Here is a 21,605-nt window from a genome sequence, read left to right on the forward strand (position 1 = left end):
CATCTAGGTACCCTTGGGCACATTTTAAGTGAAACCCGAAAAGTATACCACCTCGATTAAATTAGTTTATGCACTGAAATTCATGGAAAAATCTATTTTTTTTACAAAATTATATTTCGTTAAAAATCAATGTACGGACATGCACGTATTTGGTTGTCTCACAAACAAGAAGTCAAAAATAAGATGAATGTGTTTTTTGTTTTCGGTCTAAAAGAGAGACGGACAGGAGCCAAGAAGACAAGCTTTCGAAAGTACAGATTCAGAACGTATTGAACGCTAGTACCCCAGCTCCAATACAAATCCATGTTCTTAAAAGCACTGCGGACCATAACCCTGCTAGAGACGGCTATGGATCTAGGCAGGTGAGCGTTCCAAGGCTCTTTGGAGAACTCGGATGAAATGCAACTCAATTGGCAGCAGGAAGAGCTAGATCAATATGAGAGTGTGCCGAGAGAAGACCTGCACTGCCGGGCGAAACATACTTACCTTTTTGTCGAGGAATAATACGCATTTCTGGAGAAGTAAATAAAGCTCTCGTGGACCCAGGATCGGAATTTATTAGGTTTCTTTTGTACGCCGAGAGAAGTACATTCAGCTAAGCATATTGTGGTTCTCAGTGGGATGAAATGGATCAGTTAATTCTACCACGCCTTTACTTTAAAGTATGATTCATGGTCTTACTCGTAGACATACAACAGTATCTTGATTGCTTATCAAAGGGGACTTGTTTTGATTGTTTAGTTTGACAATATTGCCCTCTTCCAACCTTTCCTTTAAAACGCTCAAATCGTACCAACGGACCCTTAAATGTTTGCGTTCCCGTTGCATCAAGGGGGAGCTTTCAGCCAACGACCTGTCGGAAGTGTGAGCGTGTGGACGGACTGACCTGGTTGTGTGTCAGCGGCGGGTCGTGCTTGTAGGCCAGACCTGCCTTGATGAGCGCCGTTAGAGCCTCCGCCCCCCATTCCCTCATCCTGGAGTTGGGGTGCTGGCAGACCTACACACACACACAAACATGCTGGTTCACATCTGAATGATGCATTTGAGTTTTTATGCTCCGAAGAGCATAAAAGAGCTCCAATGCTCTGAAGACAAAAATAATCATCTTTTCTGTTTGTTTTGGCTCGCCTGCAGCTATACCACCACTGTTGATATCGATGTGCAAGTCAATAACGGTTTAAAGTAAACGTATTGTAGGTTTTCTCATTAAGAGTAGCCAACAGGTACCAAGTCAATCCATTGCTGGCCAGTGGCAGCATCATTGTTTTTGCAATGTGCAGGATTCAATGTGTTGGTGTGAGGGAGGTCATTGTAGCGTTGTACATCTACAGTCCAAGGCTATAGTGTACATTTGAAGAGATCAGGTCAAGATGTGGTCAAGGCCTCTGAGCCAAGAAGATACAGAGTATGAAAAACACAAAGCTTTCAACATGGTAAGGGTTTGAGTGGCAGGAGGATGAACTTGAAACTTGAACTTAGACTTGAAAACTTGAAGAACTTAGACATTCAGAGCGAGAGAGAGCGAAAGAGATAGAGCACGAGAGAGAGCACGAGAGAGAGAGCACGAGAGAGAGAGCACGAGAGCAAAGCAGGGCAGTAGTTTATTGTCCAGGAGAGGACCCCAAGCTTACCTTCTGTAAAACACATGCGAAGCAGGAAAGAGGAGAGAAGATGAAGAAAATACTTTATCACATTATACTTGTGAAACACATTCAACCTTTCAGAACGGAGGAAGTCGGTCTGTAGATGAAGACCAACATTAATCAAGAACAAGATGACCAGAGCATTATGTCAGACAATTAGACAAGACAAACAGATATACAAATTAACATTTGTTGTTTGGTTGGAAAGGCACGGTTTGGTCATAAGCACCAGTTGTCAAATAAAGCCATACTTTTATGGCATTATAAACTGTTTCAGACTATCAATAGTACATTTAAGAAAGTATGCAAGTAAGAAAACATATGTTTGGCAAAATGACACCACCAGAGAGAGAGAGAGAGCGAGAGAGCGAGAGAGAGCAATAGAGAGCGAGAGCGAGAGAGTGAGAGCAATAGAGAGAGAGAGAGCGAGAGAGCGAGAGAGAGACTTTACCTCCAGAAGGTGACCGGTCAGAGGCCTCCACAGGATCTCGATGCGATCCATGTTGACCAATCCCGTCTCCAGCAGCTTAGCCACCGCAAACAGCGAGGGCTCCTGAGGGAGGCACAACAAAAAAAACACACAGTACAAATAAATATATATATACGAAGATCCCTGACCTATCACTGGCAGAATGCTGGCTGTGTACATCTGTGCTGCAGGCGCGCATCTAGTGCACTGCTGTGGCTAAACACAACAGTACACCAAAGTTCATCCAACACCACAGAATAGACTGTTAGACTGCAGATGAATTGGTCAATTACACCGTCCTATTACGATGCATGATAATTTACATGAAGACATCATTACAAGAAGATCAATACTAGGTTGATATCTTTTCAATGAGTTTTTGAATAATGTGCTATAAAAAAAAAACATCCACAAAATGTATGTGCAAGACGTCAAAGCAAAGTGACGATTTACTGGATTTCTTGAGGTTTTGAGGATCGTTAGATGGGAAAGCGACACGGCAGCATGTATTAATCACCCCAGTATCTTGCATTGATCCGATACATTAATGTGAGCGACGTAGTAAAAAAAAAAAGCAGTGCTTTTACCAAAAGGGCAAATCGCACTGTAGTCTAATGGTTTCTGGGAGCATGGCATTTATTCCCAGCACTGTATAATCTTTGCACACAACACAAATCGGCGTTAAGTGGTGAGGCGCGTCCAGAAAACACCATTTGGAGTCATTTTTCTTGTAAGCAGCATTAGCAGGCGTGTGGGCGGGGAGGGTCGGGCTTGCGGTGTGTTGTGCCAACCTTGTTGTTGCCGTAGGCCATCTCCATGGCCTCCGCGGACAGGGAGCACAGGGCGTTGATCAGGTGGTGCAGAGACACGTCGTCCAGGTACCTGCCGGCCACAGACACACAAACACACCGCTTGAACTCAGCGTGCCAGCGGGGGGTTCAGTATGTTGGTGTTCAACCCAGATCAGCTTGTGATTTTAAGGTTTATCGAAGCCAATAAAAAGGACTATGTAAAAGGCATTCGAACATCAAATCACCGGACAATGTTGGTCATTCACATTTTTCTACCTTTCCCTGGTTCAAGCACACATAACAGAACCCATGCCCAACAACTGTTCCATAACCATCGCTCCGAAACCATTGGCCCACGATCACACGCCCCCTGCCGTCAGCCCTCAACCATTGGTCAAGAAAGAGGGTATGACAGAATAGGCTGTGACTATTGGTCGTTATCCATGAAGGGGCGGGGCTTACTGTGAGCTCTCAAACAGCCTGGAGAGGACGTTGGCGATGATGGGCAGGTCCGTCATGACGGCCGTGGTCAACACCTAGGCAAACACAACAACAGTGTGTTCACGGGTGTGTGCGTCCGCTGCTGTCGTGACTCGTGACTCAAGCCAAGCCAAAGGACAGCTTGTGCCGACACAGCTTTTTATTTTTCTACACACACTGGACGGGAACACGGGGGACTAGGTCTGCTCGATCATGTAAAAAGAAAATCATAAATCAAGATCATTTTGGTCAATATTGAAATCAGGATTATTCAAACGAGTTTGAAAACTTCATGCATTTATTCATTATCTCGCTCCTAAAAAACACTTTGTAACTGAGAACCTTGAAATTTCCCCTAAAAAAATATACACATTTTCTTGTTGAAAATAATGTGCAAAGATGTATCCAGCTGTTCTATAAAAAAAAATCATGAATAAAATAAATATACCAAAAAATATTTTTACTTGATTATATTAGTTAGTCCCAAAAATCGAAATCACGATCAAAATTTGATTAATTGCACAGCCCTACGTGGGACCATACGACGATATCAATGAAATCCCTGGTGTGCGTGGCGATACGGTTTGTAAGGCTAAAGACAGGTGTGGGTGGGTGAAGGGTTTGGTGCCCGACAACGCAGTCACCCCACACACAGTGATGCAGAGCGGTGAGACACTCACGGTGCTGGGTCCTTCGGCGGCCCGCCCGGGCTTCAGAGCCCCCCCGAGGCCAGGCTTCAGGCCCAGGATCCACACCAGGTGCTGGGGGGGGGGGGGGGGGGGGGGAGGCAGATGTTAGCAGGGCCAAGACACCATTAAAAGGGCTGGTCCGGCTCCATTAGGAAAGCAATGACACTGCTGGTGCAACACACTTGCTGGAGACAGCTTTTAGGTGTGTTTGGTGTTATGTGTGCCACTTAAAGGGGTAGTTTTGGACATGGGGCCTGATTCCCAAGTTGGCCTTGGTGTTCTTTATCATTGGAGACAGTTTTCAACACGTTTCATTCAGTCCTTCTAGTTGCAGTTTGCTCGTGCTAGGCTAGCGCAGGGCAACGTGCGATACTAGCCTGCTAATAAAACATAAACCCACTCTTACCCACTCCACAGTACACCCGATGCAAATCAACTATAACGCCAGACGGTCGATGTAAATGTCTGTTGATAGAATAATGTTAGAAATAAAACCAACCTTGCATTGCATTGCATTTTGAGGGACTTGCTGTGTCTCAGCAGCAGTGTTATATGCCTGGTAGTAGGCTACGGCAGCGGCGGACTGATACCTAGGTTGAATTCCACTGCTGCTGAGAAAGCAGTCCCTCAAAATGCGATGATTCATGCAATGCGAGGTTCGTTTTATTTCTAACATTATTCTATCAACACAGACATTTACATCCATAGTCTGGCGTTATAATTGATTTACCTCGGGTGTACTGTGGAGTGGGTAAGACTGTTTTATAAGCAGGCTAGTATCGCCCGTTGCTGTGCGCTAGCCTAGCTAGCACGAGCGAACTCTGCAACAAGAAGGACTGAATGAAATGTGTTGAGAACTGTCTCCAATGATAAAGAACACCAAGGCTAACTTGGGAATCAGGCCCAATGGTACAAAATTCCGAATAACCCCTTTAATGTTGTGGGTTTGCATTAGAAACACAATCGGGTAACAAATGTCAAATCGTACCTACAGCACCTTAATCCAAATAACTCATGTGTATGGCGAATCCATTGCATGGAGCACGTCGTGTAGTGTTGAGGAGGGTGAGGCCGGGGCATGGGGAGAGGAGATAGAGGGGGGGGGGGGGGGGGCTGTGGGAGTATTACCTGCAGCGTGGCCAGCACCAGCTGCCAGGAGGTGCCCAGTACGGCCCCGTGACAGTGGGCCAGGTTCAGCAACGTCCGCATGCACTGGATGTTCTTAGCAGTCAACTGAGACACACAAACACACACACACACACACACACAGTCAATACAAGGCGTACATCCCTATGCAGACACGTCACAATAACCAATCGATACCCTTCAAGTGCTTTGCTATTGCTTCACTTATGTTGCTCTAAATTATGGAGGACTTATATTAAACACACAAAGTAGGTAGATACCACATTAGATTACCTAACCCAGTGTTCTTCGGCCTGTGGTACACGTATGGCTGGTGGTACGCAGGGGTACTGCAGGAGGCTGTTGTGATGAATTCTCGACTTGGACACATTTAAACTAACACCTCTTGCCCACTGCATCCGTTTGTGACGGATCCTGTTGACTTTGAATGGGGCAGAGCCGCAATGCATTGTGGATCAATCCGTTCCGTTGGATCCGTCAAGACGTTGAAAAAAGTTCAACTTTTCCGTCATCCAATCAGATCGCGTGTGCTCGGGCGTGGCTGACGGATGCCTCTGCAAAGACTACTCCCCCATCCGTCAGCCACGCCTTCCAGCATCCGTTGACGGACGGTGCAGTGGGCAAGAGGTGTGATAATATAATAAATAATATAGATAATTGACAATATTGTATTAATATTGTTCAATAAATAGATAGTATTATGGCTTAATGTTATTTTATTCATTTGTTAACTTTTCACCTTCGATCAAATGTCTTCCATTGGTGTTTTCCGTTGATTTGTGTTTGCTAAATTAACGCACTGGGAGCATAAGCGACGTTGCTGACTTTTTATTTCCACTTTTTCCCGCTGGCCAAGGCCTTCTTGCAGTAACATTTGTCTATAAAGGGGAAACTGGCACTCCATGCCCAGCAACTGTGCGTGCATTTAGCTATTTTTAACGGTTGCTTTTGAGGTGGTCAGATGCAACCGTTAACCATTCGCATTGTTTCAAAAATCGACTTTCAACAATTTTTCAACCAAGGAACGAGGAAGGTACATTTGCTTGAGCTCATGTGTGAGTCTTCAGTCAAACAAGCTCATGTTTCTCATGTTGTGAGTCATTGACAGCCTTCTCAGTTGGGTCAACAGAGGGATGGGGTCAACAAACGGGCACTGAGAGATCACTTCCTGAGAGTATAGCTTTGCCAAAAAGGAAGGGGGAAGACTCTACTGTACCACTGTTTATAGGAGATCTCTCAAGTGTTTGTTATGTATAGATCCAGAGGACCTTTTTAAAACAGCTTGAAATGTAGCTGTGCTGTGGTACAGAGAAAAAAATCCATGACTGCATCCAGAAATGTGGTATTTTTTTGTATCACTGTCATTGTGAGCCTGGAGCTATTTTCTGTATATCTTTGTAGTTCTATTCTCTATATAATTTTAATTCTGCTACATCCTGTACTTTCTGCTGCGACATCCAAATGACCCATCTGGGATTAATAAAGAACTATCTCCTGTTAACTTAATGGCACTGTTCATTGTTTATTCAACAGTGGATGGAAATTACATGCAGAGACACGCAGCCATATCATGAAAATAGGAGATCTAATAAAAACGAGCAACTAATAAAAAAACTGTACCAAACAAAAGAAAGTAAGACAGCACTGACTGAATTCCAAACAATGTAAATTGACCTTACAAAATCCCTGGAGCAGTGATATAGGCACAGCCGCAAATACAGGGTGAATGCAATCGTGACATTCACCATGACAGCAAACAGCAGAATACAACGTCAAACATGAACCCGAATATGATTATCACGAGTTGTTTCTGTTTCTTGAGGAGTCAGGCTTGCATCACAAGAAAAAAGTTTGGCAATCGTTGATCTTTTCCCAGTTCTACGGCGTAAAGTAACAATTGCAAGTTTTAGCTCTCTGTGAATTTACGTTTTTTCAAAAATTCATGGAAGCTTTTTCCGCTTCATATTGTATTAAATATTGATCCTTATGACTTTGCTTGGCTACAGAGGACCTCAGGGATTCCTTATCGGCTCTTTAGCTGCACTAGCTGACTTTTCTCTGTGATATGACGACTCAAGCTCCAACTAACTGTTGCCTTCAATCCACAATGTCAAGGAAGACTTCCCTGCTCTAGCATCCCTAGCTCTCTCTCCTTTGTGATAGGACGACTCAAAAACTGGAATTACACTCCAGCTGACATGGGAATAGAGTCAGAAAGGTTGTCATGTAGTGTAGGGTATTTTAAGGTGAACCGATATCAGGAAACACTAACCAGGTTAGAATGGGAAGACATAACATGTTCACAATGACACTGGCTGATTACTTTAATTAACATTCGCTTAAAATTACCATACAACCAAACAAAATAAAAATTGGGCTAATTAAAATGATATCCAGGTATGTTACCAGAACATTTTCCATCGTGAGTCAAGTGCCTAAGTGAGTGTGAGAGAGAGAGTGTGTGTGGCTCACCACCACGGTGCCCTGGGGCTGGGCTGTGAGGGGCTGTCCGACCGCCACAACCTGCTGGTGGGACTCACTGGAGGGACTGATGATCTGCACGGTCTGGCCCTGGATGGAGTAGGCTGCAGTCACCACACACACACACACACACACACACACACACACACACAGTCAATACAAGGAAGGCATTGTTTGCAAACGCATGTTTACAGGCTCTTGAACATCCACAGAGCATAGCATCATGAATAGGACAATTTGATAGGAGTCCGCTTAATTAAGGTCAAGGTAAACAAACAGCGCAGGCCCAGTGACAATTTGGCCTTCATCGCTTCTGGCTTGTATGCAGATCAAGGTTGTGTGTACTCCCTTTAAAGCACCTGTGTGTGTGTGTGTGTGTGCGTGCGTGCGTGCGTGCGTGCGTGCATTAATCAGTGGGCATACAAGTGTTTAATGAGGGAAGGGGTGTCTCTGTGTGTGGTTGTGTGTGTGTGCTTGTCTGTGTCTGTGTGTTTGTGTGAAAAGCTTTTTACATACGTGATTGACGTGAAGTGTGTGCCGGAGTGAATTAAAAGCAATTAAAGAATGTGTTTTGCATGAAAAGGTGTAAAAACGTGTGCCCTTTGATGGCTAATTATCCTTGGGGTTTTTCATATAAACAGCAGGCTGTAGTAGACGTAGGATCCACACTGTTAATTACATAGAGAGGCTAACACTGGAGCATAGTGGGCAGACCACATTTCTTTAATACAAGTAAATCCAATGAGTTGTGCACTTCACATTCACAGGCAATTACAACCACCCACCGAGAGAGAGAGAAACAGAGAAGCGATCGAGGCAGACCTTTGCTGTAGATGGCTGAGTCAAAGCCAGATATACAGAGAGACACCTTTGCAGAGAGAGAGAGAGAGAGAGAGAGAGAGAGACCTTTGCAGAGACAGAGAGAGACATTTGCAGAGACAGAGAGAGACAGACCTTTGCAGAGACAGAGACCTTTGCAGAGACAGAGACAGAGAGAGCGACAGAGACAGAGAGACGGAGAGACAGAGAGAGATGGGGGCAGACCTTTGCTGTAGAGGCTGGAGGTGTTGCTGTTGAGCACGGTCAGGGCGTAGTGCGGCGGCAGCGAGGCCTTGCAGATGGCGGTGATGAAGGCGTCGCGCGGCGTCACCAGCCCCAGGCGGCCGCACAGCGACGCCATGGTCAGCTCCGCCTTCAGGATGTTCTCCGTGGCCGTCTCATCCGTGCTGGGGGAGGCGGAAGGCACAAGCTTAATGACCACGTGGTAACTTGGACGTGGAGCTGATGGTACAAACAGCTACATAATTTGTAGGAGGGACCTTTTAAGTGATACCGGCCATCGGCATCTGCAGTGTGTGTGTGCATACTCATGCACACTGCATACTCATGCACACTGCATTTGTACAACCACGTTGATATACTCTATTAGAGTACGGTATTGCCAGGTCCCTCACAATTCAATTCGATTCTTTAGATCTTCATTCGAGTCGATATCGATTCGATATTGATCCAATTGCTTCGATATCGATTCAATAATACGTGCAGATGACAAAAATACCTAAATATTATTTAGAATTAACCATTTCAAAATGAATTAACAATCATTATGCTTTAACTAGCTAAAGGAGAACGCAGCATTGTATAGTATTGTTCCTGAGCTAAACTTGCAGCATAAAAGTAATAATCATAACATGGACAAATGTAAAAGGGCATGTACATTTAGGCATACTTTTTTTTTTTCAATTGCAGTGCATTGATGAATCGATATTTCTTTACCCAGCCCTACTCTCTATACTATCTCATATCCAACCTATTTACTAATATCTTGTATGTACTGTAGTGCTTCTCTTATAACGCACTGTATATATCCTTAACTGTTTATACCTGTATATACTGTTCCTACTGTCTATACGCCTATATAATCGTTAACGTTATAACGTTATAACGTTGCGTTTCAAAGCTGTGTGTGTGTGTGTGTGTGCGTGCGTGCGTGTGTACGTGTGTGTGTGTGTGTGTGTGTACCTGGCGTCCAGCAGGAGGGACAGGGCCGCCAGCAGGCCGCACCAGCAGGCGCTAACCATCTCCTCCCTCACTTCTTGGCAGCCTGGGACCGACGCGACAGCGGGGTTATGGTCATGTGACTTTGTGAACCCGTACCGCAGAAGAATGGCTGCAACTCATTCGTTATTAGCAGTTTTCTTCGTTCGACGTGGTATGGAACAGAGTATGGAACAGAGCATTGTTCAGGAATGCAGGAATTGTTTTGGCCACTGGGGGGCAGACGGGTGCTTGCGCTCCCAATTCGTATTCGAAAATCCTTGCAGACCATGTGGCTTAGTTAGACACCATGCATTCATTTCATACCATCAATATCTGACAATGTATTCAATGTCAATGGAATAAATTATGAGCAAATTGGTAATAACTGCGACGCATGAGTATGGTTAAGATTACACTATAATACTTAATCAATGGAGAAGGAGATTGTTATTCCCACCATTTCTGTACTCAAGATCCAATAATAATGATAATAATAATAATAATAATTCACAAAGAGAATAGAAATTAAATAAAGTAAAAATGCAGACATTAAGTACAGATAATAAAGAAAGGCAGCAAAGGCTATAAAAATGCCAAACATAAAATAATACGCGTTTAAAACACAAAACGGTCATCAAATCTAAAAAAACACGAAAAGCAAGCAACCAAATGCCTCAAATGCGGAGACAAAACACTGGCCCCTTAAACACGAGCCATTAAGACGCGACAGAGACAGAGACGCGGTGTCACGGGGCTACTCACCGGGCTGGGGCTTCCACTGCTTGTCGGGGTGGACCTCCCGGTGCTGGATGGCCTCCTCCTCCTCCCGGCCCAGCTCCCGCTCGATCATGGTGGTGATGCCCCGCACCAGGTCTAGCAGCGCGCTGAAGGCCACCGACATGGCGTAGCCCTCGGGGATGGAGGGGGGCTCCACCTTGTCCAGCATCTCCAGGCTGTGGGGACGCGAGACGGGGGTTAACCTCGAGGGGGGACACCGGAGGGCCGTCGTGGACCCGTGCGAAACTGGACCCCTGCCCCAGAACCCGTGCGAAAACCGGACCCCTGCCCCAGAACCGGTCCACGACCGGTTCTGGGGCAGGGAGCCGGTTTCGCACGGGTCCGTGTTGATCGAATGCGGTCGATGGAAAGAGTGGATCCCAAAGAATGAGATATTTTTCTCAGAAGACGTTTTACTGTGTGTTTACTGTTTTGTCCATCTGCGTCACGTCTATTATTGTAGTAGTTACTACCAGTCGTCTCATTTATTCTGTCCGTTAAGTCTTTTTTATTATTGCCTCCTGCTTCCGAAAGATGCTACAGAAATACTTTATCTTTTTATTATTAAGCAGCTCTCGAAACTCAAAACCGATATAGGCTTTTTAGTTTTGCATTAAAATATGTGTTTGCACTGGCATATATAACTTTACAATTCTCTTACAAATTATTGTATTTTCTTGAAATGTATTTTAAATAGTATTCATGCGTATGTAAAGCACTATTGGGCTTTGGGTTGCCTCTCATGCCCTATGGTGGGATGGTTGGATTTGAATTGCCGGTTTAGTTGGAGAAACACATAATAATATACACTTGAGAACGGAAACATTTTCTGCTTTATCTTATTAGTGCACTGGGCTGTATTACTGTATTGCATAACAGTAATGCAATGAAAACAAGCCGACAAGTCAAGTTTTCTGTCCTGTTAGATAACAAGTCTATGGTATCCTGGTAGCGGAAAATGCTTTGCTACTACTGCATTTTTTAGGCACAACCTTGGAATTAATACATTGAGATCAGCACTATTTATGTGCCAAATCAATTCATTAGTAAAAACTTTATCCTAGCTGACGAAAAGGGATCAAACTGAATAAAGTCTGATCAAGGTCAAATCAATGTGTTCACGTTGAGATACATCCTATTATCCAACCTTCTGTGATAACCAATTACACCCATGTTCTCTCTCAACCGGCACTGGTCCTAATTACAGCTAATAAGCACTCTTTAGCAGAGAGAGAATGATAATAATAAAAGAGAGAAAGACAGTGAGGGAAAATGCATTGTATTTTTTTTTACTATTTCCTTTTTAAATTTTGATAGATCAATTTTTGTGCTTTGGCAATGAGAATGCCAATGAAACCCTGTGAATCTGATAGAAAGGGCAGGCAGACAGACAGACAGACAGAAGGGCTGCATGATTATTGCCAAAATGATTATCACGATTATTTTGATCAATATTGGCCACGCCCCCCTTGCTTTTTCAGGCTTCGCACCGTTGTGTGCAGGACGGATCACGCAGTCGCAGACATGTGTACAGGGAGCGCTTGGTTTTGCTTTGCAGCGGAGGTAGAGCGTATACTGCATGGGCGGGGCTCGTTTCGTTTTTCTTCTTCTTTTTTTTGCGGATCCATTATTTAAAAAATAATATCGCGAAAATATCGCGAGAACACTACGTGTCATCGTGCGATAAAAATCGATATATTGTGCAGCCCTAACAGACAGACGGGTCAACCATGCTTACTAGGTGGCCTTGGCGCTGCCCTGCACGCTGACGTTCATGAGGGGGATCCAGGTGCCCCGGTACTCAAAGGCCGCCTGGGTGGGGACCCCGCTCCCCGCCACCCCGGACCCGGGCGCGCCCTGGGAGGCACCTTGGGCCCCGGCAGCGCCTGCACACACGCACACACGCACACGCACACACACACACACACACACACACGTTTGGTTTGAGAGAAGTACATAGAATCAAAGCAGAACGCTGGAAAAAAATTGAACAAAAACCTATAACCAAGTTCACATAGAAGGAGAGAAATGAAGTAAAGAATGCAGCGCAAAGAATGCAGCATAAAGAACTCCACTCTACAGATCCACACTTTCAACACTTTCATTACCAAATTCCAAACGGCTCCTCCCCCATTCTTTCAAGGCCTATCTAGACATCATGCCTACTCCAGACAAGCACCAGGGGATGTGTCCGAGTACAGGGGGGGGGGGGTGGGGGGGGGGGGGTGTTGGGTCTGACCTGCAGCTGTGTTGGCGGCGGCAGGGTTCCCGGCGTTGGGAGTGATGAAGAGGGACTGGATGAAGGAGCCCAGGGCGTTGACGATGTCCCTGAACACCTTGGTGGAGTGGGGCTTCATGTCGTACGACTGGCAGAAGGACCTGGAGACGACACGCACAACGTTCAACACTATAGTCATCTCCTCTCGTTATCCAAAGTTATCCAGCTCACAGTGAGTTCGCTTTTTTCTTTGTATGCACAATATATATATATAAAAAAATAAGGGTAAAGACATTTAAAAGCAATCTTCATTGAAAGTGTTTGGTCGATTTTTCACAGTTTTTGGACAACTGACCGAATGCATCATTTATGGATCTCCTCCCTTTACATTTAATCTTGTTGATTCTCACTGGGAACGGTTCCCGCTACAACGTCAAGACCAACAAGTGGGACTTATTCCCCCAGTGGCCATCTTGGTTCCATATTGGTTCTCGCACTAATTCCCCCACCGAGCTATCGTTTAGAAACCAGACGCCCGCCCGCCAGGTGAATAATGCCCGTGAGCCCAGCCGATGACAATAAGGGATTAGTTCTGTTTCAATTGTCCCCTGCAGCTCACCGTAGCAGATGTGGATGAACACACAGTCTGTGCACCGACTCGACGGCTACCGCCCTGAGCCACTGGGGCTTCTCTCCGTCCAGGAACTTCACCAGCAGAGACAGGAAGATCTCACACTCTGTCACCTGCGACAAAGACACACACACACACACACACACACAAGCACACAACGCACGGCTCAGTTCCCTCTCAAGTTGCAGACCCCTTGCATAATCACCGTGAAGCCCGAGAACAGTCCATGGCCAACAGGCCATGGAGCATTTCACACCTAATCACACGTCGTCTATCGCTCACTCTCGCTCTCACTCTCTCCCTCCCTCCCTCCGTAAATAAATCCCCCCTGGAGCATTGAAGGCAGCTGGTTTGAGTCGATGCAGGTGGTCTGGGTGGCGGGGGGGGGGGGGTGGCCACCCCTACTAAATCTGACGGTCGATAGGATTTGAACTTCACAATCTTGATGTGAGGCTGGCGGTATCCTCCACACAAATTGTTTTGACATTTTCTAACGTTCTTCGACAACCCCCTCCACATTTTTCTGATCTTACATTATACAATATTCAATATTACATTGTATTAGTATGTTTAGTGTACGAGTTATAGTGTTTTTAAGTATGTTTGTATGCATTTCATCTATTTGTTTGAGCATGTATCTTGTAGATTTTATCTTTTTTGCTAAATGTATACAGGGCTCTCTTGGAAAAGAGTTCCCAAACGCGATAAGACTTCCTGCTATAAATAAAAGGCAAAAAAAAAGGACACAAATACAAATAAGACATCATGTCTGGACCCGACAACGGCGGTCGAGGCGGGCGGGGGGGGGGGAGGTGGCCGTCTCACCAGCAGGCTGTAGAAGTGCTTGATGAGGACCGAGACCACGCGCAGCAGCCTCATGCAGATGGGGAAGTAGGGCTTCTCCACGGGGGGCGGTGTGGCCGAGCTGCCCCCGCCACCGCCTCCGCCGCCGCTGCTGCTGCCCTGACGGAACTTGATGTTGGGGGAGAACAGCTTGATGACCAGGGGGCAGACGCGCTCCTTTAGCAGGAAGCTGAACTCCTGGTGCTGGAAGAGGGACACACACGACAGGCCGAGGTTGTGATAATTTATTTATTTATTTTAATGACCCACCAGAGCTGCACCCATGCATCGAGATTCAACTCTCAGAAGACTTTCAGTGTTAATTATGACCGATGCCTTAAAGGTTGTATCAGCGAATCTAGGCCGAAACACAAATTATCACATACATCCGATCATTCCTCACGATCCGGTAGCTGCTACTGCCCCCCCCCCCCCCAAAACATGTCTCTGTAGGCAGCCTATGCACAGAGATCGCACACAAAAACCAATGGTACTACCGACCGCTCAAAACCAGAATAACTAGTATTGCAACCAATTACTGACAAGGGATGGGTGTTGTGGAGTTTTGCGCTGCGTTCATGACAGTTTTTACTGGATGCACCAAACGTGGACGGGAGGGACGAGCTGGCTCCGTTTGTTTGGGATCTCACTTCCCATGCCCACAGAAGTGATGTCACCCAACATTGCTGATACAACCTTTAAAATGGCCCAGTGTAACCAAAATAAAAGAATGCTCCGAGTTTATGTGACATTGATGAAAACGATGCACAAAGATCATTCCATCCGACTGTATCCGCCATCAGTGAATTAAAGCGCTTGTCGCATCACAAGGTTCAAAGTGGGGGCGACCGTGAGCTACCTGTAGGAAGACCCCGGGGAAGTCGTTGAGGACGGACTCCAGCAGCTCCAGGCCAAAGGTCCGGGTCATCTCCGTCATGCCCACCAGCCAGTAGGGGGCGTCTGCGTTCACTAGCTGGCACAGGTCCTACACACGCAATGACGCACAGCCACATTCAATCACACGCACATTAATTAGGCCTGGGAAGATATGTGAGGAGGAGACCTACAGTCTTGAAGTGTCTAAGAGAGCTACAGTATTTAAGTGTCTAGTTTCATGGTTTGATCTGGGTCTCTTTGATCATTTATTATGCTGTGCAAAGCGTAATAAAACATTAAAAGGCTCACTCTTTTGAAGAGGCTGTGTCATTGAGGAAACACTCAATAACCTGCAGAAATCATTGCTGTACTGTATTTTTGTGGTGATAAGAGGGCAATCAGTGCCTATTTCCGTATGGAATCACACACTTGACTTCAATGAACATGACTCCCTCTGCTGAAAAAAATACGATTATAGAAATGTTGAAGTGAGGTGGAGAGCTGGCTCCCCCTGGTGGCTGTACCTGGAACAGCATGTAGGCGTCCTTCGCACTGGGCCTGAGTGTGCTGACAGACCGCCTGTTGGTGTTGCCCTGGATGGGTGGGGGCTGCTCCATGATACCTGAGACGAGAGAGGATGTGAGACAGGGAGACATGGGGAATGGGTCATGTGGGGGAGAGAGAGAGGGGAGAGGGAGATATTAGATGTAGCTTTAAACTTTTAATAGCTCTTCATAGTAGACTACTTAACATTTTGATGGTATTTTAACTTTAACTTTTTTTATGGTCTAAGTTCCCATGCCAATACAGATATTTAAATTAAACAGAGCAAAGAGAGCGAGAGAGAAAAGAGAGAGTGAGAGAGATTTGGAAAAGGAATAATGGATGGAGGAATTCTGATGACAGATTAATTGCGGTTGGATCTGCATGGATGGATGGGTGGCTGAAGGATGAGTGATGAGATCAAATAGATGAACGGGAGAAGGGGCGTAAGGAGCTGAATAGACGGACTACAAAAGATGAGGAGAGATGGACTACAAAAGATGGAGGACGGCGTGGGCTGTCTGTCAGATTTGACACAGCTGCAAACACATGGCTGTGAAGACACCCACATTCAAACTTGGAGATCCGAACAACCAACACGCCGAAACAAAGAGCATTGAAACCCCTTACACTAATTCACACACACTGATTATCTTTGAAATGTTCCCTCTTATAATAATAAATAATTAATACTTCAATATTTTTGGATGGTGGGGCAAGATTTGTCTCATAACTCAGAGAGTGGTTGACAATATGCCCGTTTCATTTCCTGCTGTACTTTCTATTGTATCATTTGAGGAGTAACCATTCCTGCCCACTCCACCTCAAAACTATAATTTGTATGAGCAATTTTCCCCGGTTGGAGCCAAACCATGAGAGCCCCGAAATGGCCACCTCCGCGCTCGAGGTAGCTTCCTCCACCAGGAAGCTCAAAGTGGGCGAAGAGGACAGGCCAACAAAACATACATGGCGCCTCATTATGTATGCATTAAAGTCAAGACTTGAGTCACAGGACGGAGGAGGAGAGGAGCTCTAGAGGTGTGTGTGTGTGTGTGTGTGTGTGTGTGTGTGTGTGTGTGTGTGTGTGTGTGTGTGTGTGTGTGTGTGTGTGTGTGTGTGTGTGTTCCATGGTAGATATTGACAGACAGGTCAGATATTGACAGAGATAGAGAGGGCCTAGCTGGTTGAAGGGAGGCAACACAGCTGGCAGTAAATGACTTATTTATCCCGAGTTGTGTTTATGCACTTCAACAAAAACACGGAAGAAAAGAAGTCTATCATCCGTGAATTGTGGTGGTGCACTACACCACACACACACATGCAAACACATAGAGTGCACACACAGCCGACAATTACACCGCATGCTGGTGGAATCGTATTAGTTTGGGCTGAGGGAGTCTCTTAATTGCCATTTTGATCCTGCTGTTGTATAATTGTGTTAAGAATATGCTACACGTGAACCTCCTAAGATGGCGCTATTTGATTGGTTCACTATCTCGGGATATTGGGCAATATCCCGAGGTTGAGATCTCAAACCCGGGATATTGCGAGACGGTTATCTCGTCACGCTGATGAAAACGAATAAACCCCGTCAAAAAGTGTTATTGTGTTTATTTTTTTTGAGTGTTGACATGTAATATATACTAAAACAATTCTTCGCCGAAGGCGAGGTGATTAGTGGGGAATAGCCCCCGAGACCGAATAAATGTTAAGTATCGTACCCCTCCATTCCCCAGCCGGTGTCTATCAGAAGCAGAATAATGGCCCGGGTTCAAGCCCTAGTGTGCACAGGCCGACTGTAGGCAACCGTGGATAGGCTTCCTTTACTTGAGGACAAGGAAGGCCGGGTCTAAACAGCTGAACATTAAAAAGTAACGAACAGAAACAAAACCTTTGAATACACAGTTCTCCATGAGCACCAGCTCAAAGACTGATAATCAAATCAGACTTCAATATCGTCACCCCCTGACCTCAACTTGAAGGAAAACTCAAAAGAGAAACCGAGCGTGTGTAGACGACGGCGCCCTCTGACCTTTGAACCGGTCGTCCTCGGCGACCATCCTCTCGAAGACCACCGTGACCACCTGCCGGACGGTGGCGGCCGCCGTGTTGTTGGTGATGGTGTCCTTGGTGAAGTGTAGCCGGAAACACAGAACAATGGCCTGGGGGGGGGGGGGGGGGGGGGGGGACAAGGGCAGGGTGAGCCCCTTGTAGTGCGGCCTGCTAAGCTAATGCAGTGTGTGTGTGTGTGTGTGTGTGTGTGTGTGTGTGTGTGTGTGTGTGTGTGTGTGTGTGTGTGTGTGTGTGTGTGTGTGTGTGTGTGTGTGTGTGTGTGTGTGTGTGTGTGTGTGTGTGTTAGCCACGAAGGCAGTGGGTGTGGGGAATGACCGTGTAGAATTGCCAGGCTGTTTGACTACCAGCCAAAAGGGGCGAGTGTGTGTGTGTGTGTGTGTGTGTGTGTGCGTGTGTGTGCTATTGGAATGTCACTGAGGTAAGAATGATGATGGCAATTAAGGTTACTAATTGTCTAGACCTACAAGTATGTGTGTGTATGCGAATGAGAGAAAGCAAGAGCCATAGAGAGACCGAGAAAGACAGAGCGAGACAAAGGAAACGTGAAAGAGTAGAGGGCACGGACGAAAAGTGTAGCATGCATGCATTCACTTGTGTATGTGTGTGCATATGCGTTGGTGTGTGTGTCTGTGTATGTATGTCTATGTCTATTCATGTGCGATTGTGCGTGTGGTTACAGTATGTAGGACTGAACTATTTGGGGAAATAATCGAATTGCGATTATTTTGACCAATATTGCGATTGCGATTTAATGTGCGATTTTTATAATTTATTAAGTTCCTTATGTTGTGTATTATTCACCAAAAAATGTATAAATCATTCTTTCGCAGTCAACATAAAAACCGCTCTTCCCTTTAGGCCAGGCCGATGTGTTGAGATTAATTTATATTATAAACTTCTTTATTTAACTATTGAATTGTAAAATAAAAATAAATGATTCATACTGATTTCCAGTCAGTAACGACAACAAATCACTATTCATTTATTTTTGCAGCGCACCGGTATGCAAATGATTGCGATTTGCATACCAGGTTCAATTACATCGCGATTTCGATTTGTATTTGATTAGCCGTTCAGCCGTAATGTCTATGCATGTATGAATGTGCCCGTGTGTGTGTGCATGTGCGCGCGTCACCTTGGACAGGATCTCGTCATGCACCACGGTGTTGGTGGTGAGAAGAACCAGGACCGTCTGTAGCAGCTTCAGCTCCTCCAGGCCGTTCTCCATCAGCTGCCACAGCATGTTGATGATGTTCCCCGCTGCCGCCTGACACACACACACACACACACACACACACACACACACAGTATTGACATTTACATTCAGCAGACGCTTTTATCCAAAGCAACTCACAATAAGTACATTTGTCAGAAGAGAAACAATATATCGATGTCGGTAGCACTTTCAGATACACACATAAACACAATACCCATTTTGAACACTCTGTGCCAATGTTACATAGTGTACCTTTAGGCTACACAAATGCCTCCACAGCAGATGCAAAGGATGGACGACGAAGTAAACAGGCTGCTTGTTCTCTGTAGCATTTTAAGGGAATCTCTAGCGCGTGCGGTGGTGGCACAAGCAGTCGCATCTATTCCTTTCTCCCTTCCTTTGTTTTTACCGTGTGATACGTATCGCGCACGCACACGCACACGCACACACACACACACACACACACACAGCAGCAACAGCTGCAGCATCCTAGCACAAGAGGACCAGCTGGTGGGGCCAGCTGAAGTGCGGACGTCGACACGCGTCTCCGTACGGCTGAGGCGCTGCAGGCTAAAACCGGTCAGCTACGTGTTGACAGGGACCGTCTCCGACAACACCAGCCGCCACCCTCTGCGATGCTCCCCTCTCGGTGGCATGAAGCGTGACACACCAGCCAGCGATAGCACCACTAGATCATCTAATCTGACCAGAGTGGCTGAGCCACTGCACATATTCATACATATAGTGGAAGAGGGGTCACACACACACACACACACACACACAGACACACACACACACACACACACACACACACACACACACACACACTGTGAGGCGCTTTGGATGTCTTAAAAAGGGCTGCATGAACGGGGACAATGTTGCATTGGATTCGTTGTATACATGTTGTTTAAAGGAAGATAAAACAATGACATTCTTAAATAAAGCAACTGTGCATGAAAAGTCCTCTAATGGGACGCAACCGTTGTGGTATGAAAAACCTACACATACAAAATATATCATTTTCAGAGATTTTAGGCTTCAGTGATGTCCTCCTTCTAGAGGATTAATAACGTGCGCCCTGTACTTCTACCGAGACGAGCCATGACATCAAGGCACAACCACAGCCAATCCCAGGCACACACTATCCCTCCCAGTGGCACAGCATCAACACCTCCACAATACAGGGTGGGGGTGGCAAGAGACAGGTACCTACACAGTGTTCTTATGAAGTCACTGCAGTCTTGATTCGTATCCCTGCAGTCTGGAGGGCGTTTGTCTGTAGCGGGTTGTCTTTTCCTGCTACTTATCCGAAGCCCGTTGGAGCAGTCAGAAAACTTTTCCCCTTTGGAGCCACCATGCATCACCCCGGCTTCCACCCCCCCACCGCTTCGCCCACCGGTTTGTCGTTTAAGTTGAATTATTCACCGTCAGACGCAGTGCCCGCGACGAATCGGCCATCTGTACTAATCTCCATATTAAATGAAGATCATCAGTCGATGAATGCATCCGAGAAAACAAAATCATAAAATATACTTTCTGAACCATATGGCACATGGGTTATGGGGGGGGGGCAGAAGAGTTTGGTGGTTCAGGGGATTTCGACTCGCACCCCAGTGTCTACCCATAGGCCTCCAGGAGCAAGGTGCCATGCCCCTACTATCGTATTAACTACATCTTTCCGAATCAATACAAGACTTGTTGGGTAAAAGTGTCTGCCAACGACTGCGTTGTCCATCCTATTAGTTTTCCATGCTGTGGCGACGTAAAGAGATAACATACGTCAGCGCGGTTACAGCTCGGAGCCTACTGCCCTGCAGATCCTTCATCACAGAGCCCTACAGAGCCGCTCGGTATCATACCATCGCATCTTCTGCTCCGTTAACCCAATGAAACCAACTCCTCTGGGGCTTTGGTTGTTTTTTAAGACGAGAGACGAGAGAATAAATGGCTGTGTCGTCCTCATGACAAACTATCAGACTGAACCCCCCTCAGGCAGGACCGCATGCGAATCGATCACGGTCAGATGGGACCCGGGTCTATCCGGTATGCCTGGGGATTCTGGGTAACGCCTCGACTGATGACTGCAAGGCCATGCCTTCCTGCTGTCAAAAACAGCCATCTGAATGCTTTTTGTTGTGTTATCTTGTGTATGGATGCACCCCCCCGAAGCCTTTCTTGCTATCTCACTGACTAGTCCGGTACAAAGGCTTGAGGTGCTGGCCTGTTGTGGGTCGGTCAAAGTCAGGGTGGAACATGACTTTTTGCTTAACATCAATCATGGATTGTGAACAACCATACTGCACACGAAAAGGAGGTCTTATAGGCGTTCCTAGGAGGGCGCACATTGGAAAAGAGAGTGGATCACGACAAACAACCGTTGTTTTTATATTTTGCATGCAGCTAAGTGCTACATAAATCTTTTGGTTTTTGCAATGGACCTTGTATTTGACATATTTGGAATCATTTTACAAGCCTTGCTGAGGAATCTTGTTGATGATGGATGTTCATTGGTTGTGTACAACCAAGTCCTCTGACGTTTCCCTCCCTGCCCTGGCCGGAACATCTGCAGCTGGTTACGAGACCCTCTACCGCAGAGAGGCAGTGCACTACGTTATAGTAGGGTTCGGTTGTGTTAGCACATCATAAAACGTTCATTTTGGTTGTAATCCAAACACAGAGCCTCAAAGAC

The 21,605-nt window shown here is 46.0% G+C and overlaps 1 protein-coding gene across 4 annotated transcripts in view; it reads right to left on the reverse strand.

Moving 5' to 3' along the window:
• The window catches only part of mon2 (MON2 homolog, regulator of endosome-to-Golgi trafficking), a 44,104-nt gene that overhangs the window by 12,957 nt on the left and 9,542 nt on the right, over window positions 1-21,605 (reverse strand). For 2 of the 4 annotated variants that reach the window (XM_030365376.1, XM_030365378.1), the window contains exons 4-22: window positions 18,836-18,967; window positions 17,660-17,789; window positions 15,609-15,706; window positions 15,068-15,193; window positions 14,191-14,412; window positions 13,354-13,478; window positions 12,756-12,895; window positions 12,255-12,402; window positions 10,502-10,692; window positions 9,722-9,803; window positions 8,744-8,925; window positions 7,691-7,803; window positions 5,201-5,305; window positions 4,064-4,144; window positions 3,366-3,439; window positions 2,904-2,994; window positions 2,095-2,196; window positions 1,632-1,634; window positions 887-997 (exon numbers count right to left, since the gene is read on the reverse strand). In XM_030365376.1, coding sequence (XP_030221236.1) covers window positions 887-997; window positions 1,632-1,634; window positions 2,095-2,196; window positions 2,904-2,994; window positions 3,366-3,439; window positions 4,064-4,144; window positions 5,201-5,305; window positions 7,691-7,803; window positions 8,744-8,925; window positions 9,722-9,803; window positions 10,502-10,692; window positions 12,255-12,402; window positions 12,756-12,895; window positions 13,354-13,478; window positions 14,191-14,412; window positions 15,068-15,193; window positions 15,609-15,706; window positions 17,660-17,789; window positions 18,836-18,967 — 2,256 coding nt within the window. The remainder of the gene's footprint in view (window positions 1-886; window positions 998-1,631; window positions 1,635-2,094; window positions 2,197-2,903; window positions 2,995-3,365; window positions 3,440-4,063; window positions 4,145-5,200; window positions 5,306-7,690; window positions 7,804-8,743; window positions 8,926-9,721; window positions 9,804-10,501; window positions 10,693-12,254; window positions 12,403-12,755; window positions 12,896-13,353; window positions 13,479-14,190; window positions 14,413-15,067; window positions 15,194-15,608; window positions 15,707-17,659; window positions 17,790-18,835; window positions 18,968-21,605) is intronic. The other 2 variants (XM_030365377.1, XM_030365380.1) reach the window with 1 other exon arrangement.

This window comes from Gadus morhua, chromosome 9, assembly GCF_902167405.1.
Source record: "Gadus morhua chromosome 9, gadMor3.0, whole genome shotgun sequence".
In the NCBI taxonomy this organism is placed as follows: domain Eukaryota; kingdom Metazoa; phylum Chordata; class Actinopteri; order Gadiformes; family Gadidae; genus Gadus; species Gadus morhua.